Source organism: Camellia sinensis, chromosome 4 (genome assembly GCF_055761805.1).
Source record: "Camellia sinensis isolate YWXY chromosome 4, ASM5576180v1, whole genome shotgun sequence".
Lineage (NCBI taxonomy): Eukaryota > Viridiplantae > Streptophyta > Magnoliopsida > Ericales > Theaceae > Camellia > Camellia sinensis.
This window is the reverse complement of record NC_138964.1, coordinates 100318148-100337890: the sequence shown is the minus strand read 5'-3', so window position 1 is coordinate 100337890 and position 19743 is coordinate 100318148. Positions and strand designations below refer to the sequence as shown.

Sequence of the window (19743 nt, the reverse complement as noted above, 5' to 3'; positions counted from 1 at the left end):
TCTTTACTTTAATATTACTCACTGGGCGTTAGATTTCCCTTTTATTTTATATATGTAGGTGACCCATCGGTGATCAACACTAGGGTTGTATCGAGCTCCACCTCTCTGTCATGCCGCCCGGGTTACGCCTCTGTGTCAAGGCTTTAACTTTGTATTGGAGAATTATATATTTCATTGAGTCTTATGTATATGTGTGTGAGATCTGTATAAGTTCTATGATTATATATGTAAATATGGAAAGCGTACTTAAATGCTTAAATTAATCTAAGTCTTCATGCATACACAAACTCAATGGGCATTGTCTTTATGTTGGTATTTGCTTCCGCTTAAGGCCCCGTATTTGAATAAATATTCGTGAAATTTTGTTTTGAGGCCTATGTACAGGCCAGTCATGGACCAAACTTTTAGGGGCGGGTTTGGGTCGTGACATCGTGGTTCATCTCCAACATCTTGGCCCATCAACTAACTTTTTGTGTTTGCTTGCCTTTGCGAACACTTTGTGGCCACCTGGCAAACTAGTAAAAAGTGTTAAGTAGCACCACACAAATCTGCAACTACTTGCAATGCTTCCACTTGGCTGGACTGTGCAACACAACCAGGAGGCGCCACATATCAAGTGCGAACCCATACACCTAAAATTTCCCAGTTCAACTTGTCACTAGAAAATATTCAAGCACAAGCAAAGCATCTGGCACTCATTCAGTAAGTCCAAATACAGATGCAATGCATACATCATAAAACGAAACTATCTTTAAGAACTGGCAGATCAAACTTATTCCACAATAAGATCCATGTGAAGGTGCAGACCAAGTTCGACGGTAGCAGTAACAGTACTAATGATTATTACCACATATTGGGGGACTTTATTTTCAACTGGGTGTATATTCCTCAATACTTTTTTAGTCTTGCTGAAAATGTCTGAAGGAAATGTGCCAGATGCACTTCTCATGGTTGCATCCATGTCTCGTGGAGCAATCCACCTATATTGAAGTGTCCTTAAAAAAAAAAATTATTATTAAGCATCCTTACAAAACTTTTGGTCTACATTTTGCATATCACCCATGCCTTTTATCACTTACTAAGAAAATAATCTCTTCTATTTATGTTTTTTGTGCGCTGTATCATCTGCAGTGTCATTATGCCATTTCAGCATATTGTGAAACAGGCACAGAGGTGTACCATTTTTAGAGATGAAGCCAGCATTATATTGTTAAAAGAAAATGCTAAAAAGAGCTGAAAGTTCAAATTATGTGCAGCACTAAGTACTCCAAAAGGTTTGGAGTACTTAGTGCATCCTTACAAAACTTTTGATCTACCTTTTGCATATCACCCATGCCTTTTATCACTTACTAAGAAAATAATCTCTTGTTTGGAGTACTTAGTGCATCCTTACAAAACTTTTGGTCTACCTTTTGCAGATCACCCATGCCTTTTATCACTTGTTAAGAAAATAATCTCTTCTATTTTTGTTTTTTGTGTGCTGTATCATCAGTGTCATTATGCCATTTCAGCGTCTTATGAAACAGGCACAGAGTTGTACTATTTTTGGAGATGAAGCAAGCATTATATTGTTAAAAGAAAATGCTAAAAAGAGCTGAAAGTTCAAATTATGTGCAGCACTAAGTACTCCAAATGGTTTGTACCAAATATAAAGCTCATGTAATTAAGCAAGAAAGGCTCGAACCTTAAGAGTCATGTAATCACGACTAAGTATATATCTTCCATCCTTCCCAAATTTAATATCTGAAATTGATGCTATTATTTCCGTGAAAAAAGATCTTGAACCAGGTGCCTCCTGTTCCTCGAACCTGTATGCGACGGATATCATTGACTAATCATACTAAAGGCATTTGACAGTAATTCAGATGTACCTATTAGAAGGGGGGGAGGATAATGCTATCTTTTCCCCCATGTTACCTGGAACACGGATCTTTTCGGTATGTGGAACAAGAACAGAAACGTGGTACGCCACATGTTCTAAAATGTGGTATGATAGAAACTCTTAAATAAATTAAACAATAGGAATTTAACGTACCTCTAGAACAATTTTTTCCAACTATTAGACATACAATAAAATGTAGTTTTTTTTTTTTTCCACTTCAAATTAATCATGTGTAACAATACATTTCTACGAGCATTATGACCAATTTTTTTTTTTTTTTGGTTTATATATATATATATATATATTCCTGCCAAAACCACTTTCAGATTTTAGTTCATTATACATGTTTATTATATGTTCCTAAGAAATATATTCAGAAAAAAATTTGAGATAATTTTGGATCACTAAATTCACTGTTTTGAAAAGAAAGTGTACCATGTTTCAAAACATATGTTCCAAAGCGTATCGCTAGGGTATTAACATTCTCTGGTAACTCTACTTTTCCCCAATTTTTAACCTTTTTTTTCATGGGACCTTCAACAAATCAAATGCTAGAGACCCCTATATTTGCTTCAGTTTTGCTATTTCAAATCAACTCATTAGGGTTGAGTAAAGCTCAACAGAAGCCACTAAGGAACTTACAATTTAGAATGCGTATCACACAAAGCTGATTGTCGCAGATCAATGAGACGAATTGACCCTTTTGAACTACTATATGCCAACATGTTACAATGGGTAGGATGAAATTCTGCTGATGTTATCACCTCTGCAAAAAAGTTAAATATATAAAACTTCAAGGCTTGAACATGTAGTGTAATCAAACAAACAGGTTTTAGATCTAAAAACCGCATTAACCAATATAAATGCAAAAAGTAATTCACTGAGGGGCAGTTATGGAAATCCAAACCGCATGAAAACAGACATGCAAAGAATAAGGAAAAAACATTCAAAGACATCATGATTTAATTTGAAAGCTCTGATCAATTTTCTAAGGCCCATACCAGTTAGATCCTCCATGTTTGCAGGCTTCACATCAACAATATTGAAACTTTGATTGCTAATTTCCAAGTTCCAAAGATTTATTCGCAGATCATCAGCCGATATAAATGTTTCACCATCACTAGAACATACAAGAGAGAGAATACAAGAGAGAGAGAGAGAGAGAGGAGTCAGCAAAATTTTGCAAAAACCATATTGGAAGGGAGGAAGACTGGATATTAAGTTTATAAAGTTCACATTGCCTGATTAGTTATACCCTAAGCAGCAGACACTTCATGTTGGACACCAACACTCGTCGGACACTTCCCATGTGTCGGACACACATCCAAAGTTGTCCTATTATTATTTATTTTTTAAAAATTTTAGGTCCGGACACATTTTGGGACACTTAAAGGGCAGGCATGTGGCTACCATTCAAAAAATCATGAACCACATTACAAGTTTGAACAAAATAACTTTAGATCCAATGACAAAAGAAAATAATGTAGATTTATATCTATTAATCTCTCATCCTTTAAACTCTAAAGATTAGTGCTTTATTGTATTTCTTTATTATCTTGAATGGAATATTCATAACTGCAACATCTAATAAATATATAAAACTATATATTTTACACGTGTCCACCGCGTGTCTCGTCCTACATTTTTTGTAAATTTTCGCGTTGGCATGTCAGTGTCGTGTCCGTGTTGTAACATTTGTCTGTATCCTTGCTTATTAGGTTATATGTAACAGCTTTAAATGATGATTATCAAATTTACCCCATCAAAATTATATGCAATGTGAAAATGATGCTCCCTTTCCAAAAATATAAAAAATAATATAAGTGAAGATGACGTGCATATAATTCAGAATGAAATATTTGGCTAGATGATCCCACAAAATTAAAAGCAAACATGTCTCAATAATATGAATGGTCAAAATTAGAACATACAACCACAAAATGGCAATTTGATATTCTGGCACAAGCCAATCACCACGTTCATATACATAGGGTGAAGTTAATGACCACAAGGATAAAATGACAACAGTTAAATCATATAGAGAGCTACAATAGACCACTACAGCCAGTTAATTTTATGTGCATATATAGCACTTTCCAGATAATAGACAGTAATGCTGCTTACCAATAGAGGTGTACGTTTTTTTAATGTACAAGTGTAGTTAATAAATTATATATGCCAATTGTCCACCATTCATTTCAGATAGGTGGTGGCAGGATTTGGTTCTCTCTTCTTTTTTTTCCCATCCCTTTGGAGGGGGAGAGAAGGCCCGGCCAGATTCAGGGTGAAGAGAGTAAGAGCATGGCATGCCCACATAAAGGTCATGCCACCAAGCTACATTGTAATTGCATCATGTGCTATCAAGTCATGCAAAACATTTGGGGTCATCCAAACACAATGTTTCATCATAGTTTTATGTTGCACTCCCATGCCATATGCCACTCCGATAACTCACATCTCATCTTACCATACATGGAAAATTTACTCCCATGACATATGTCATTGCATCATGTGCTATCCAGTCATGCAAAACATTTGGGGTCATCCAAACACAATGTTTCATCATAGTTGTATGTTGCACTCCCATGCCATATGCCACTTCGATAACTCACATCTCATCTTACCATACATGGAAAGTTTACTCCCATGACATATGTCACCCAGAAAACTAGCATCTCATCTTACCATACATGAAAAGTTTAGGCCCACACAAGCAGCCAAAAAACATGCATTCTATTAAGATGAGATTCGAGTGGGTATCTGTATCTACATATACAGGAATTATACTTATGCATGTAAGACTATATTATCTGATGTAGGATAACACAAAAATTTAGGGTTTCAAAAGGTGCACCAAAAGGATTTACCAATTAAAGATATGAATTTTGGGGCTGTTATGGGACTGTTATGAGGCTGAGAACAGTGATTCGGTAACAGTAACTATGTTGAATTTATGCAGGAATTAAAGACGAAAAGTCTAGCCATCACACATAGATTCCATAGGCATCACACTTGGGTTAAGGTTGAATCACACAAACCCAAAAGAGGCTTCAAAGCTATAAAAAATCTCTAAAATATCACCTTTAATAATATGAAGTATTACATGACTTTATATAGGCTTTGGAGACAAAAGTCTATATAAATATAAATGAAATAGAAAACTACTAAGATTTTGATTTCCAAAACTAATTTAAGACCAAATAAGAAATATAAATAAAAATCAATCAAATAACTTGACTCACAAAACAACCCATGGGCAACCTCTACAGGCCATGTCAACAAATCTAAAAATTACCAAAATACCCCTGACCTAAAAACTCTAGAAAGCGTAAAATAACTATAAAAGAACATAATTATTTCTGATTCCTATCGGTTTCTCTGTAAAATCATGTCAATGTCCAAATATCATCACTTCTTTGAATTTAATCCTCCTTAAGCTTCTTATACTCTGCATCGTTATCTATATCCTCGTAATTAAATCCATGTCGAATCCAAATCCTCTCCCTCCTTATCTATCTTCAGCTAGAGGCAAGGTTTCAAAAAGTGGTGTTACGTAACGGTTGTGGCCGTTACATAACGCTTGCAGTAGTAGGCACCACCCGTTACATCCGCCTTTGCAGTGTGATGGAAATTTACGTGTGTAACGGTACCGTAATGGCCCGTTACACACCTTACAATATTTTGAATGGCTTCCTTTCGACCAAAAAAAAAAAAAAAACAACTTACAAAAAGGAACAAATACTAAAATGATTCAAGCCTAAAGAAAAAATCTTGTATGAATTTTTTTTTCCTTTATAATTTATTTTTAAATTTTTATTTCATTACACCAGCATGTAAAATAAAAAAATATATAAACAGCAGTTGTATTTATTTTTATAATCATTTCATTTAACATTTAATTGTAGATATTTTTATTTTGTTACTATAATGTATTATCTAAAAATTGCCTTTAAAAGAAAAAAAAGTAGCCCAAAAATAATTTTTTCTTATGGCATAATTTTTATTTTATAATCATTTCATTTAATACTTAATTGAAAATAATTTTATTTACTTAGCTGTAAAGTGATGTCTAAAAAAATGCCTTTTAAAAAATAAAAATCATTAGTTCAAAAATAATTTTGTTTATGGCACAATTTTTATTTTTATAATCATTTCAATTAATAATTGTAAATATTTTTTATTTAGTTAGTTCAGGTATTGGTCAAAAATAATTTCATAGACATTTCAAATCAATTATTCTCAAAGTCATTAACTACTTAAATAAAATGTAAAAGCTCTTTTTTATAGTAATTTAAAAATATGAAATATATTGGATCATACTTAAAAACTAATAAATATTGATCAAAATCTATTTTAAACCTTAATAAATGTGATTCTGGAAAAATATATATATATATATGCGTATCGCTAAGTTTTTTCCAAATTGTGCAAAAAATTTAAAAATTCACGGTTCCGATTACTGCAACTGTAACGCTACGGCCTTTACACCCTGCAACCGCAACAGTATCACCACAACCGTTATGGCCACCACAACTGCTTTTCGAAACCTTAGCTAGAGGTTTCATCATTAAAAATGCATTTAATTAGTTGGATTCATGAAAAAAAAATTGCCAAGGCACAGGAGAAAAAAATCTATTTATGACTAAGCAGTGCAATTTAAATCCTTGATCACAATCTAGATTCTTTTGATAGGAATGAAGGGTAGGGATATATTTTGCCTTTTCATAGAAGAAAGTGGAATGAAATTTGCAATAATATAAATAATAATAACAATAATAATAATAATATCCTATCGGAATATTCTAGCAACTCCAAGCTCATGAGATAACCTGAATATAAACAAACATAAAAGCAGCAACGAATATGTTCAACGAATAAATTAGAACAGAAAGTGAAAGTGCATATCAACAAAAAGTATGGATCCCACCTGTTATTTGAAATAGAATTAATATGATAGTCATGTGCATGAGCGTAAACCCTTCTACATCTAGCCACAAGGCTGGTCTCATGACTGGTTACCTGCAAATCATAACAATCAATGAAATGTATGAATATTACTGCCTTTATCAGAATACCAATGGGTACATGTAATATTGTAATTCTAACTAAAAAGTTAGATATATGTACATATACATATTAGTGAAAAACAAAACAATGAAAAATTATAGTCTATGTTGCTCAAATAAATGGTTTTGCCAGCAAAAAAAGGCACAATGCAGGCTCACTTTTGTTTCATAAATACATACATCACATACATGCATATCTATGTGACGAATACATATAATGAAAAAAATAAATAAATCACTTTAATTGAATTTGCATTCGAATCCCCTAAAGACAGACAGGTACACTAGTACATATTAAAGAAGAACAAAACGAGGTAATTTCAATAGTCAGTAAATTAAAAGGTTGTGACTCAAAGTCTGCAAGCTACAGTCTCCATTTGTTGCATCTTAAATCAAATCAAAGCCAAGCATCATACGTGCAACTCACTGAACCTTGTTGCTTCCTTTTTCTGTTATTTATTTTCTTTCATTTCAATTTTTTTGTGCCTTTTCTACAATGCCTGCGTGCCCCTTTCATAATATGGCCAGGCTAATTTAGGATTTTTTTTGTTCCCCATGAAGTAGGTTAATTTGAGCCATATTGAAATAGCATAATCTCTAGATACTGATACTCGTACATTCTTCATTTGAATGACCATTGTTACTGCAGGCAAATAAATGGCTTAGGTTGAGTACAACTACCACAGGTAAACGTAACGATGGAATGCCCCCTGGCGGGAATGAGAAGTCATTGCTCAAATTATTGCAAGATCTATCTGTGTATCCTCCATTTGCAAGATACGATCTAGGGCTAGAAGAGACACTTGAACTGGCAATACCACCATTTCCAACAGCTTTGGAAGGGTCAATGTTCATGTCAGATATTTTCTTGACCTTCTTCTCTTGCACCTATTAAATTCAATAAAATAGCATAGAAGTGTGAGACATAACCATCAAAGGTAAACAAAATTGTCTAGCATACAAAGTTTTGATACTTTAGTTTGAAATATGTAAAACGAAATTACAGTGTCGTGCAAATTTTCAACTGCTATAGAACATTATATAAAGGATAAAATGCACCTATAGCTCTTAAAGTTTGTGTTTCATGTCACTTAGTTGCTCAAGTTTTAATATTGTCAATTTCATCTCTAAGGTCTCCAATTTGAATCAAATTGGTCCAATTTCAAACGGTTTAAATCATTATGAAATAATAATAAAATATGGCTCTTAAAGTATGCGTTTCATGTCACTTAGTTGCTTAAGTTTTAATATTGTCAATTTCATCACTAAGGTTTCCAATTTGAATCAAATTGGTCCAATTTCAAACAGACCGTTTAAATCATTGTGAAATAATAATAAAATATACCTATGGTCCCTAAAGTATACATTTCATGTTACTTTGTCAATTTCATCAGTGTTTTGGGACCAAATTGACAAAATTAAAAACTTTAAGAACCAAAGTGGCATGAAACGTATACTTTAGGGATCATATGGGTATTTTATTATTATTTCATTAATGATTTAGATGGTCATCTAAAATTGGACGGTTTGGACCAATTTGACTCAAATTGGAAACTTTCGGAAAGAAATTGAAAAAATTAAAACTTGGAGGACCAAAGCTTTACATAACACATACCTTAGGTGCTAGAGGTGTAATTTATCCATTATATAACGCTAGAAGGAGGACATGTTGGCTTTAATATTTTTGTGACTATTACGTAAAATTAGGAGGAGGTGGTGCTGGCTTTAAAGTTTTTGCCCAACAAATTAATAAAGGCGCCATCTAATCAACAAATCAATTGTTGCCATAGAACCAGAAGTACATAGCTTATAATGACTTCAAAATAGTCCAAACTGTAATAGGAACTCCTTCAAATTTATAATTCATAAAATTTCAAAACCTTGACTTGTAATACCCCTTTAAATAATTGCAAACATGCATGAAGAACCAATGGCATAACAGGACCAAAAAAATGAGATCTAAGGACCCAAACTACAGTCAATGTCTGCAAATCTTTAAAATTAGGGGTACATGTTTTTATGCCCAAAATTCAATTGTAGGAAATTCATAACAAGCAATTGTAAGCACAAAAGTTAAAATTTGATAACAAATGAAAGGTGCATTATGGCATTTAACTTTATATCTCCAATCTCATTTATTTTGAACCATGCAAACTTCAGTTTGGCACAATATTGAACCGCCTCCACCATGCCTTGAGATGGCACCATTCCATCTAATTCATCAAGAATTACCAAGCACCAACCAAAACCTTTTTTTTACATGACATCAAGCTGCATGCCAAAATGCTTCAAGTACCATGACATGCTATGAAGCACAAATTCAGATATGCATTGAATACAGATACAAATACGGGATATAGATACCATATGATATGTATGATACAAATACCATGATACAACAAAACCTTTAAAAAAAAAAAAAAAAGGAGTACGATCAGGATACGTTTGTAAATAAATTATAATTTCCGTATTGTATTACAAATGAGCTCACATAATGGTGTGAAACCAACCAATTTTTAGGAATTAGGTGTTAGTTTAAAAGCCACCAGTCAATTTACCTTTTTTTTTAGTAGGTCCTGTAAAAATTTAATTTCAATATCATGTCTAAATTGTTTATATTACCTTTGTGCTTTTCCCTTGCACACTTAAAAGTGTTATATGCTGAAGTGTTGTACACAAGTTCACTTGTTTTTTATTTAAACCTGATTTTAGTATCATGATATTTTTCTTAAGCTAAGTATTGAAAACTATTCTTGTATTAATGACTTTGTAAGAATTATTATCAATTATCCGAAAGCTATCCAATACTTCTCAAATTAAAGAAAAACAATTTCGCCGTTTAGAAAGTATCCGATATTTATCCGTGAGTATCCGAGGAGTATCGATATCCGATACGGATACAACTCACATCTAGAAGTATCTGTGCTTCACAAAATTATTACCAATTATTCGAAACGTATCCAATACTACTCAAAATTTGAGGGGAAAAAAATGTCTCTATCTAGGAAGTATCCAATATGTATCTGAGAGTATCTGAGTATCAGTATCCAATACGGATAAAACTCACATCTAGAAGTATCTATGCTTCATAGATGACACACAATTTAAAGAAAGATAAAGCTCAACTAAGAAAAATATGAAACACCACATACAAGCACATAAATGATTTATCATTAAATAAAATAATTAAAATAATATATATACAGCAATGCTATACACACAGAGGGTGGGACACAGAAGCCAAACACAAAATACTGTTCACCAGTCGTCCACTCGAACGACCGGAAAACACCATGATAGCTGCAGTTGACACATGACAGTCGCGGTTGACACCATGATAGCCGCAGTTGACAAGCTCTGGCCAGTCATTCGGGCGGACAACCGATGCGGATGACCGGTGAACAGTTTCTGTGTTGGTTTCTGTATTACATCCTCTGTGCTCCTAGACTTTCTGATATATATATATATATATATAATAAAAAAAAATTAAAAAAAAGGAATAAATGTTCTGAACAGGTGGTTAACGATGACCAACATGGTAACCACAAATGTTGAACCTCGAAAGATCTCTAAAAAATAATCAAGACTACCATCACAACTTGCCTGATTAAAAACCAAGTACAGTCCAATGTTCCAAAAATAATTAGTTAAACCTATACAGAAATTTGGAACTAGGTAGTTTGGATGGAGTCCAATTAAGAAATTAGGTAGATGGACACCACATAACCCACTAATCAAAATATGAAAAAGATTTAAAACACTACTAAACAAATTGAAGTTCTCACCTTCCAAAATTTAATAGTTTTGTCATTAGTAGATAGAAGAAAAAGGGCACCATTAGCTGTTTGGCACCATCTGATTTTGTTGATTTTCTCCTCAATCTCCAAGCTCTTAAGATAATCAAACTGGACACAGAAGGACACAAATACAGAATAAATTAGAACAAACCAGATCCAGCAAGCCAAAGGAGAAGTGGTGAAAATGAAAACCTCAGGTTCATGGCTCTGAAACTCGGTTTTATAACGGAACTCAGGATGTCTACTAATTGCATAATCCATCCTCTCTAGATCCCTGCGGCTTCCGCCATGCTACACATCACGTTACAAAATATTATTACAGCATTGCAAAAGACAAGAAACAATAACTACTACAAGACATTCTGATTCACAAACAAAAGTCAAAAGAGAAGCACAAACATACATCCTTTGTATCAGTTCTCTCAAATAATACCACTCTGCCCCCACGATCACCAGTAGCAAGGTGGTCACCGGTTTTATCGAACTCAATTGCTGAAATGATATCAACTGCAAAATTAAACACATTATTCAAAACAAACAGATTAGGAACCCACTATGAACCTGCTAAGATTTACTAAGAATGAATAACTTTAACTATTATGTCAATAATAATAATGCATTTGCCATCGACAAGCGAACAGACCAAACTTTAAAGAAACGTCAATTATTATAAACAGAGAGAGACTCGGTTTTACTATATACATTGATGCTAAGCATATGTGAATGTTGCGAGCATGATTAACAACAATACCCTGCAGAAGTCTCATGGTATTATAAAATTACAAAATGAAAACATAGTGTTTCTGAAGCATCTTTGCTCTTCGTACAGTCAAATTAACCAAAGAAGTTAAAACACCTTTTCTAACTTTGCCACATTCTAGCATACTTTCTAGACAGCATTACCATGCAACCTGCAAACTGTCAATGCAACCTTTAGGTTCCAAACTGGTTTATGCAACCAAGAATACGGTTGCACCCAGTACAAATCAGCCAAACAAGAAAGATTGAATGATTGTAGTGCAGACATAACATTCTTAGCAAGTTCAACTTTAATGACACAATAAAAACCAACAGCTGATAATAGCTGAAACCATGTGTTTCTTCCATGGAAGCATCTTCTAGGTATTTCATTACAGAATTCAAGGTGACCTTTGTCATTAATTTTTTTTTTTTTTGGATATATAATTTCCTTCCAACCACCATTATTTTAACATCTATTTGGGATAGATATTATCATTGAACATAGAATGTTTATATGATAAATGTGTTTAACCAAAAAATAGAAGACTTGATAATATCTAAAGCTTAGTTGTTTCTCTAAAAAAATGTTTATTTCATTTATAAAAAAAAAAGGAGGGGGACCGCAGGCGCACGGGCGGGGGGGGTGGGGGGGGTTTCATTTTTGGTAATGCTAGGGATACCAATTTTTTTACCAAAGTAGACCCCACACCCATGTTAGACATTTGGTCACTTGTTTGGTAGAAAATCTGGGGCCTATAGCGTTTTTTTTTCATTTATCTCTAATCTCTCTTTATAAGTGAAGTCACTGGAAGTCCATAGAGGCTCTGCCCACCACAGTGCTGAACAATGCCCTACAGTGCAGATTCAAGTGAACACCCCATAATGTCTCTCTTACCGGCAATTCAGTGAACAACCCCATGCTCTCTCTCACACCGCTGATATGAAGCCATCTCATACACTGTGTTTGACAACATATATGGGTAACTTTGGGTTTCAATTAACTTTTAAATCTCGGTGGGTTTTATGATTGTTAAACTCTCTATTTTATTTATGATATGTCTAAATTTTGTTTGATCCACGGTTTGTGTTTGTGATTTTAGTGATTTATTTTAATTTTCAAAATTAATTTATAGTATTTGGATTTATGCCGCCGGCTATTACGTTTCTACCACCAGTGAGATTTCCCATTAGTGAGAGGTAGGTATTTTCAATTTTCAATTTTGGGTGTTGGATGACGATGTGGCAAAGTTTGGCAAAAATATAGCATTGCCAAATTTTGGCCAGAGCAATAGCTTTGGCATTGCATTGGAGGGGAAGAACATTGGGTTCCTGTCAAATTATAAGTATAGCAGCCGCCAAAGCAGCTTTGTTGGAGTTGTATCTTTGGCAACTATCAACTTGAGGTTATCTCATAGAGGTTGAGTAAAAGGTTCAAAAATGGATCTAGCAATGCAATGTCAGGACCACTATGAATGAAGGAGTATTGAGATCCATTATTGAGGAGTCCAATCTACCACTCTACAAAGTGCTCAAAGTACTCGATTAATGAAACCATACTAGTATCCCAATCCTAAATTGCCCATTTTTGATGTAGTAGAATAAATAGGTTTGTTAAATAGCCTATTAGTTGTAGTTTATAAATAGGTGATGTAATATCCCATTGTAGTTAGTTTTTGATTAAAAGAATATACATTGTGACTCGAGTAGAACTTGGTTTCTCTCTCTAACCCTTGGGGGGTTTACCCATAATTGGGGCATTTGTCTTCTCTCTCAATTTGATCTTTGATTTGCGTATGGATTGCATTATTTTGGTATCAAAGCATCAAATTTGGATCCTATCATTTCAGATTCTGATTAATTCATCAACTAAATTCGATACTGTATGAGTTACACACCTGATTTGGACCTTCATTGTTGTTGGATATGAACTCTCAAGAACCCTAGTTGGCAAGTCAAGTTCAACATTGACACACAGTCGTCTTCGCAATTAGCAGCCTTGACCAGGATTCAGCTTCGCGGTTTGATTTCGCGACTGGATTGAAGTTTTCGATTCACAATCCGACTCATTGCTGAAGTTCGACTACATGGGTTCAAGGCCAACTCCCAATTGCGACTCATCGGACAATTGACTTTGATACAGCAAGTTCAACTTCACCCGAATCCTAACCTAGCTTCGGATCTTACTCAGCTCTTGGTTGTATTCTAGTTCGAAGCCCTAGCTTGACAATTTGAAATCGCAACTGGCTGGACAATCACAATCTAACCTACGTACCAAGTTTGAAGCCCTAGCCTGACAACCTCATAGCAGTTTGGGTCTTAATCGAAACCCTGGGTTTTCTTGCTGATTGATTTCGCAACTACAGTTCACAACAATGATTGAGTTCTATTTGTGGATTTCCTTTGTCGATCGACTTTGCAACCCACAATTCGAAGTCCAACCATAGAATACGAACCATCTAAGATACATCAGCTTGAGAGTCGACTTTGTGATACAACCTCCGATCTTGCGATCTGGTATGAAAAACATGTATTTCGCATCTATTTTTCATATCATTTCTTGAAGTCTTGTACTTGAGCCATCTTGATTTCTTGCTCGCAATTTTGATTTTGTTGCTAAGTCGATAGTTCTCATTGAAGAATCTTTGGTTATGGCCTATGTTTTCTACTTGGTCTCTAATTTGTATTTGGTATGTGGACTTTCATTCATGGGTTTGGGTTCTTGATTTGGGAATAGTTGCTTAGTTGCTAGGATCTTCGCTTTTCTTGAGGGGTTGTCGATTGGGGTTCCTGAAATCTGTACTGTGCAGATTGTTGTATTGCGTTATTTACAACCTATTATGGCTAATCGAGGTCAAGGTTATAGCGATGGTCGTGGTAGGGCATTTGTTTTGAATTCGGAAGAAGAAATCAGGATGAACCCTCAAATGGATGAACCAATGATAAACCAAAATCAAAGGAATAGGTTGAAGAGGTCAAAAAGGAGGTTGGGGTCAAAAGTTGTTGTGAATTTAGGTGAAGAACAAAGATGAATCTCTCAATTGGAAGGAGCAATTATGCGAATTCAAATCAAACTCATAATCAAAGAGATGAGTTAAAACAAATGAGCGGGCAACTTGTCGCATTGCAAGCTGACATTGAAATTTTTGAAAGCTTGAAAGAGTTTATTTGAAGCTTATCTTTGGTACTCCTTTCATGCCTCTTTCAAAAGCTGTTTTGAGTTGAGTAAGTTGCTTCTTGTATGCTCATTTCACATTTGTGTCCAAAGGAAGGAAGGAAAGAAGGCGTGCAATGCCAAACTCCAGCTCATGATCAATTTCTCTCAAGTTGTTCTTGTCTACTGGTTGCATAGTCAATCCTATCAATTTGTCACATCTTTAACCTCGTTTGTTTTGGAAGATATCATTTGCCAGCCTAGTAGTCACGTTTCGATAGGAAGAGTACTCGTTTACACCATTTTGTATGTCAAAGGTGAAGAAGCTCGGTAAAATGGGAGTTCGTCCAAGTGTTAGGAAGGGGGGTGTGGACATGATGGGAGTTGTCAATTTGCACCTATGGTAGCTTAGCCAAAGAAGCGGATCAATGTATTCACCCAAGGATGAGTTGTGAGGAAACATGTTTGCGTTGAGCATGGGGATGCAGCACCTATTCCTCGCCTCGGGATTCAATGCATGGTGTTATATTAAGCACAAAGGCTTTGTTTGGGAAGTGGGTTGGCTTTTTAACTTTTTGGTTTTTTTAGTCTGGAGCTAAAAAGTTCTTTTGGCTTGGCTTTTTTGATTTTTGTGAGAGAAAAAATGAAATAATTATGGTTTGAATGTGACATTTTTATTGACTTTTTAGCATATTTTGTCTTTTTGTGGTTAATTTAGCCTAAAAGCTAAAAAATCCCACTTGCCAAACGAGGGCTTAGTTGCTACTTAAACTTTAGGACAAGTTTCTTAAAGAGGGAGAGTCTAATGTAGTAGAATAAACAGGTTTGTTAGATAGCCTATTAGTTATCGTCTATAAATAGGAGATGTAATACTCCATTGTAGTTAGTTTTTCATTAAAAGAATATACATTGTGATTGGAGTAGGCCTTGGTTTCTCTCTAACCCTTAGGGGTTTATCCCTAATTGGAGCATTTGTCTTCTCTCTCTCTCTCAATTTGATCTTTGATTTGCATATGGATTGCATTAATTTTCAATCATAATCGAATAGAGCATATTTTTTTAATTACTATAAATAAACCTATATGCCATTCTACCAACCAAATAAATCACCAATAAGAAATTCCTCTCATGTTCTCATAAACTTAGATTGTAGCATACAACATGCAATATGATATTCTAATTCACTTGCCATTCAATAAAATATCACCATTGAACACCATAAAATGCAACCATATACCATGTAACTTGGTGCACAACAATGAGAAGACAACTCTAAAACCCAAGTAAATTATAATATTAGACTAGTACTTTGAAATTTGAAAATTAAAAGCTAAAATTTGTTTTTAAAAAAATAATGTTCAAGTAGGTCTCTACATCGCGTCAAATACAACAAACCCTTTTTATGGAGATATATAACTTAGTTTATAATCCTAAAAGCATGTAAATGTAAATGGTTTGAATGTGAGTTCACGAGTAGGTGCAGGAAGTACTTATATTTCAGAAGTCCAACTATTTGGCTGCTTTGGTTGCATAGAAAGCAATTGTATAGAAAGCTAACCATTAGAATGGATCTCTGAAAGAAGGGTAAGATTTGATCAAAATCTTTAGTACAAAACCAAGAATATATAAAAGTACATTGAGTTTAATTCGACAATAAGAAGCATGAATATTTCTACAAAGTAGGCGTGTCGTATCGGGCACCTGTGTCTCGAACACAGGCACTCTACAAACACCCCTAAAGCATGTCTAACACTTCTTCAATGTGTCTCAATTAATAAATACATATTATCACACACTTTACAAATACTTTGCAAACACTTCTTGAACCATTTGAACACAAGCTATATGATGAATACTTTGCCCATCTTGTAACAATATCTCTAGAGACATCACCTAAACCACTGCATTTTCCACTTCTCACTCACAGCGATGGTGTGGGGCCCACCTCCATTGCGAGTAAATAGTGAAAATGTGGTGTTTTAAGTGGTGTAAGTAGTCAGACTCTCATGTACAAAGTGACTGCCTTCCTATTCGAAAGAGTGAAAAATATGGTGCTTTGGCATCCGTAGCCAAACTCTTATGTACAAAGTCGCCACCCTCCTATTGAAACACACAACCTTAAGGTTATTGGGCTGAATTTAACCATTGAATAAAGAACATATATACACACAAGTACAACTAGTTCTGGATCCACACCTCAAAGATCCCACATCTCATTACTACAGTCATTTCACTTACAATGCCACTTTCTAGAGCCCACCCACATTGGTGTTTGTATTCATGGCTACGCATCCCTGTTCATGGTTAATTATCGCACATGCTGAACCTCGAAACCAAGTATGGATGATCTAGATTTAACTTACATTTATCTCACCTTAAAAATCTACATATAGAGAAGATAGAGTAAGAAAACTATAAAATGCATTCTGGTATGGTCTCTCTCCAAACTCCAAAGTCTAAAATAATATATCCCTTACAAGCTGAATTAGCCATGATTCTGGATCATAAAACTAATTCTTATAAGAATAATCACCTTTTCCTTCATCATTAAACCAATCATCCACCTCTCTCCTCCTATCTCCCTTAGGATATAGTCTCCCATTTCCAAATATATTTAGATTGCTATATTATCATTTAGCAACCTAATAATTCAGAAAATGTGCCTAATGGCACCACACTGAATCCATCAAACCCAATATCTTCTTCCCTTTAGGAGTTAAATGAGGGTAACTGCTAAATAATGACTCTCTCTCTCTCTCTTTGATGATGATGATGATGATGATGATGGTGGTGGTGATAGGTAAATGTAGTTTGAACACCACTGCTAGCTCTACAGTTACCCCTAAGTTACTACCACCAAGCACAAACCAATCATTGTTGCAATTAAACTGGCTATGCAATCACTCTATAATACACTCCAAGCTTAAATTAAAAACGATGCATTATTCTAACAATGAATGGATAGCTGCGGAGATCAGCAATAAGACCTATTATTTTCAATCTTCAAAACTTGAAAAAAACAAAAAAAAAAAAAAAAAAAAAAACTAATTACGATAGCAAAACAAGTACACGCACTTAAAGAGAGCATGAAACTAACAGTAACACCATTAAGTCCAGTTACTACAGTAGCACACTGTTCATCACTCAATTGATATCAAACTACTCAGATACAATCTCTATTGGAGGCATCACCGTAACATGCATATCACTATCAATTCAAAAACCTAAATCCAAATCATGTCCCCCCAATCACCAATTAATCAACTAATCATTCAACAATCAAGGATTCGAAATAGATCAAAAACATACAACCAAGCCCTAATCGCTATATACACAACAAATAATTAGCGGATCCAAAAAAGTTATAAGCGATATTTGTAATACTACCTTCTTGAACTTCTTCACCGGCCGTCCTTTCACCGAAGACCTGAGAGAATTTCCACTCGAGCGCAGGCGGTGGAGCCGCCGCAACCTCTCCATCATCACCACCGTTCATCTCAGCGGACAAATCAACGGCCGAAAACACACAGACAAATCAAATCAATGCATCAAACGATCGCCTTTTGATTATCGAGGTCTTTGTCAGAAGATCATAGCTTGGGAATCAGCGATAAATGCACGGGAAAATGTTCCAGATTGGACCTTTCCAAGTCAAGAGAAGAACAGAACAGAGGGCTTGAACATAGACAGATTGAGATTCTCTCTCTCTCTCTCTCTCTGAGAAAATTGGGATTTGGAGCGGCAAACCGTTCTTCGGAGAACCAAAACACTGTTCTCTTTCTGTCAAAGCTCTATCAATAATACATATTTCTCTCTCTTGTTTTACTTCTTTGTTATTATTTTTTACTCTTTTTTTTTTGTCTAATTTTCGGAGGCATGATAACGTCACCGTCTAAAAGAAATAAATAGCACCTGCGGGATGTTATTGGCCCTCGTGTCGTAAATCAGGCGGTCAGGGTGTGAATTTGTTGATTCAGTGATGTGCTTGTATGCACTGAGGTTACTTTGGGCAATTATGGCCAATTTAGGTAACAAGGTTGTAGGTTCGTTTGATATGACTTAAATAAATATATTTTTTATCTTTTTATAAAAAGATGTGTAAAAAAATAGAGAGTTGATATGATAAAAAAAAGATAAAAAAATGAATTATTTTATATATGTCAAACTTAGCCTTAGTAAGAAGTCCCAATTGGCAGTATTTGATTAGGAGATTTTGAGAAGAATTTGACAAAAAAAGAGAACATGAATGAAATTATGTAAAATATATATTTATATTTTATCTATTTGTTTTATTTTTTAAAATTTTTTTTCAAATTTCTTAACCAAATACAGAAATAAAATAATGTTATTTACACACTATTGATTTTATCAGTAAATACTATTATTTAGTAAGCATATCTAATAATATTTAAATTACAAAAATATTTCAGTTTACACTATAATTTTTTTTTTAACCTTAAGGTAAGAAATTGGTGCACATATGGCTAAAGTATTTAAACATTTATTATTTGATTAACCTTTATAATTTGAATAAAATAATTTTATTTAAATATAAATAATTGAACATTTTATAAATGTCAAGTCTTATGTGAACGAGATAAACAAAAAAAATAAACCGATGTATTTATTGTTTTATTGTTTCAAATCAACCATTTGAGTGTCATTCATGGTGTGTAAATCTTCAAATTTAATTAATTTCAATGTTATTAAAACCCTAAATCTTTAAAAGGCAATAATATTTTGAGTTTGAAAAATAATGGCAAAGATTATAATGGAGAAGATAACGGGTATAGTGTGTTAAATTATACTTGTGAAGATGATCGGTGTAGTTTATTAGATTATAATGGTGAAGATGAACAGTAGTGGATGAGTGTTGAAAGAGAAATTTGTTCCAAAAAATATAGTATATAAGTGATAGAGTATAAAGAGATATTTGTGTTTTCATATATGAATTACTTGAATAAGTACAAATACGCCCATATTGTCCTCAATAGTCATTTTACTATAAATTTAGGGTAATTCTATTTATATACCATCAATTCTTTCAGTTCATATCATTTAACCATTAAATTTATATGGCAATATGGGCGCCGGATAATGTTGATG

General features: G+C 34.1%; 1 protein-coding gene across 3 annotated transcripts in view; it reads right to left on the bottom strand.

The window, feature by feature from the left end:
• The window catches only part of LOC114322450 (serine/threonine protein phosphatase 2A 55 kDa regulatory subunit B beta isoform), a 29638-nt gene extending 11174 nt beyond the window's left edge, over positions 1–18464 (bottom strand). Inside the window, exons 1-10 of one of the 3 annotated variants that reach the window (XM_082925410.1) lie at positions 18281–18464; positions 18025–18154; positions 11149–11252; positions 10938–11036; positions 10734–10853; positions 7627–7836; positions 6810–6901; positions 2884–3002; positions 2525–2648; positions 1685–1808 (exon numbers count right to left, since the gene is read on the bottom strand). In XM_082925410.1, coding sequence (XP_082781536.1) covers positions 1685–1808; positions 2525–2648; positions 2884–3002; positions 6810–6901; positions 7627–7836; positions 10734–10853; positions 10938–11036; positions 11149–11252; positions 18025–18133 — 1101 coding nt within the window. In that variant the 5' untranslated portion in view covers positions 18134–18154; positions 18281–18464. The other 2 variants (XM_028269751.2, XM_028269755.2) reach the window with 2 other exon arrangements.
• Between the last annotated feature and the right edge of the window lie 1279 nt (positions 18465–19743).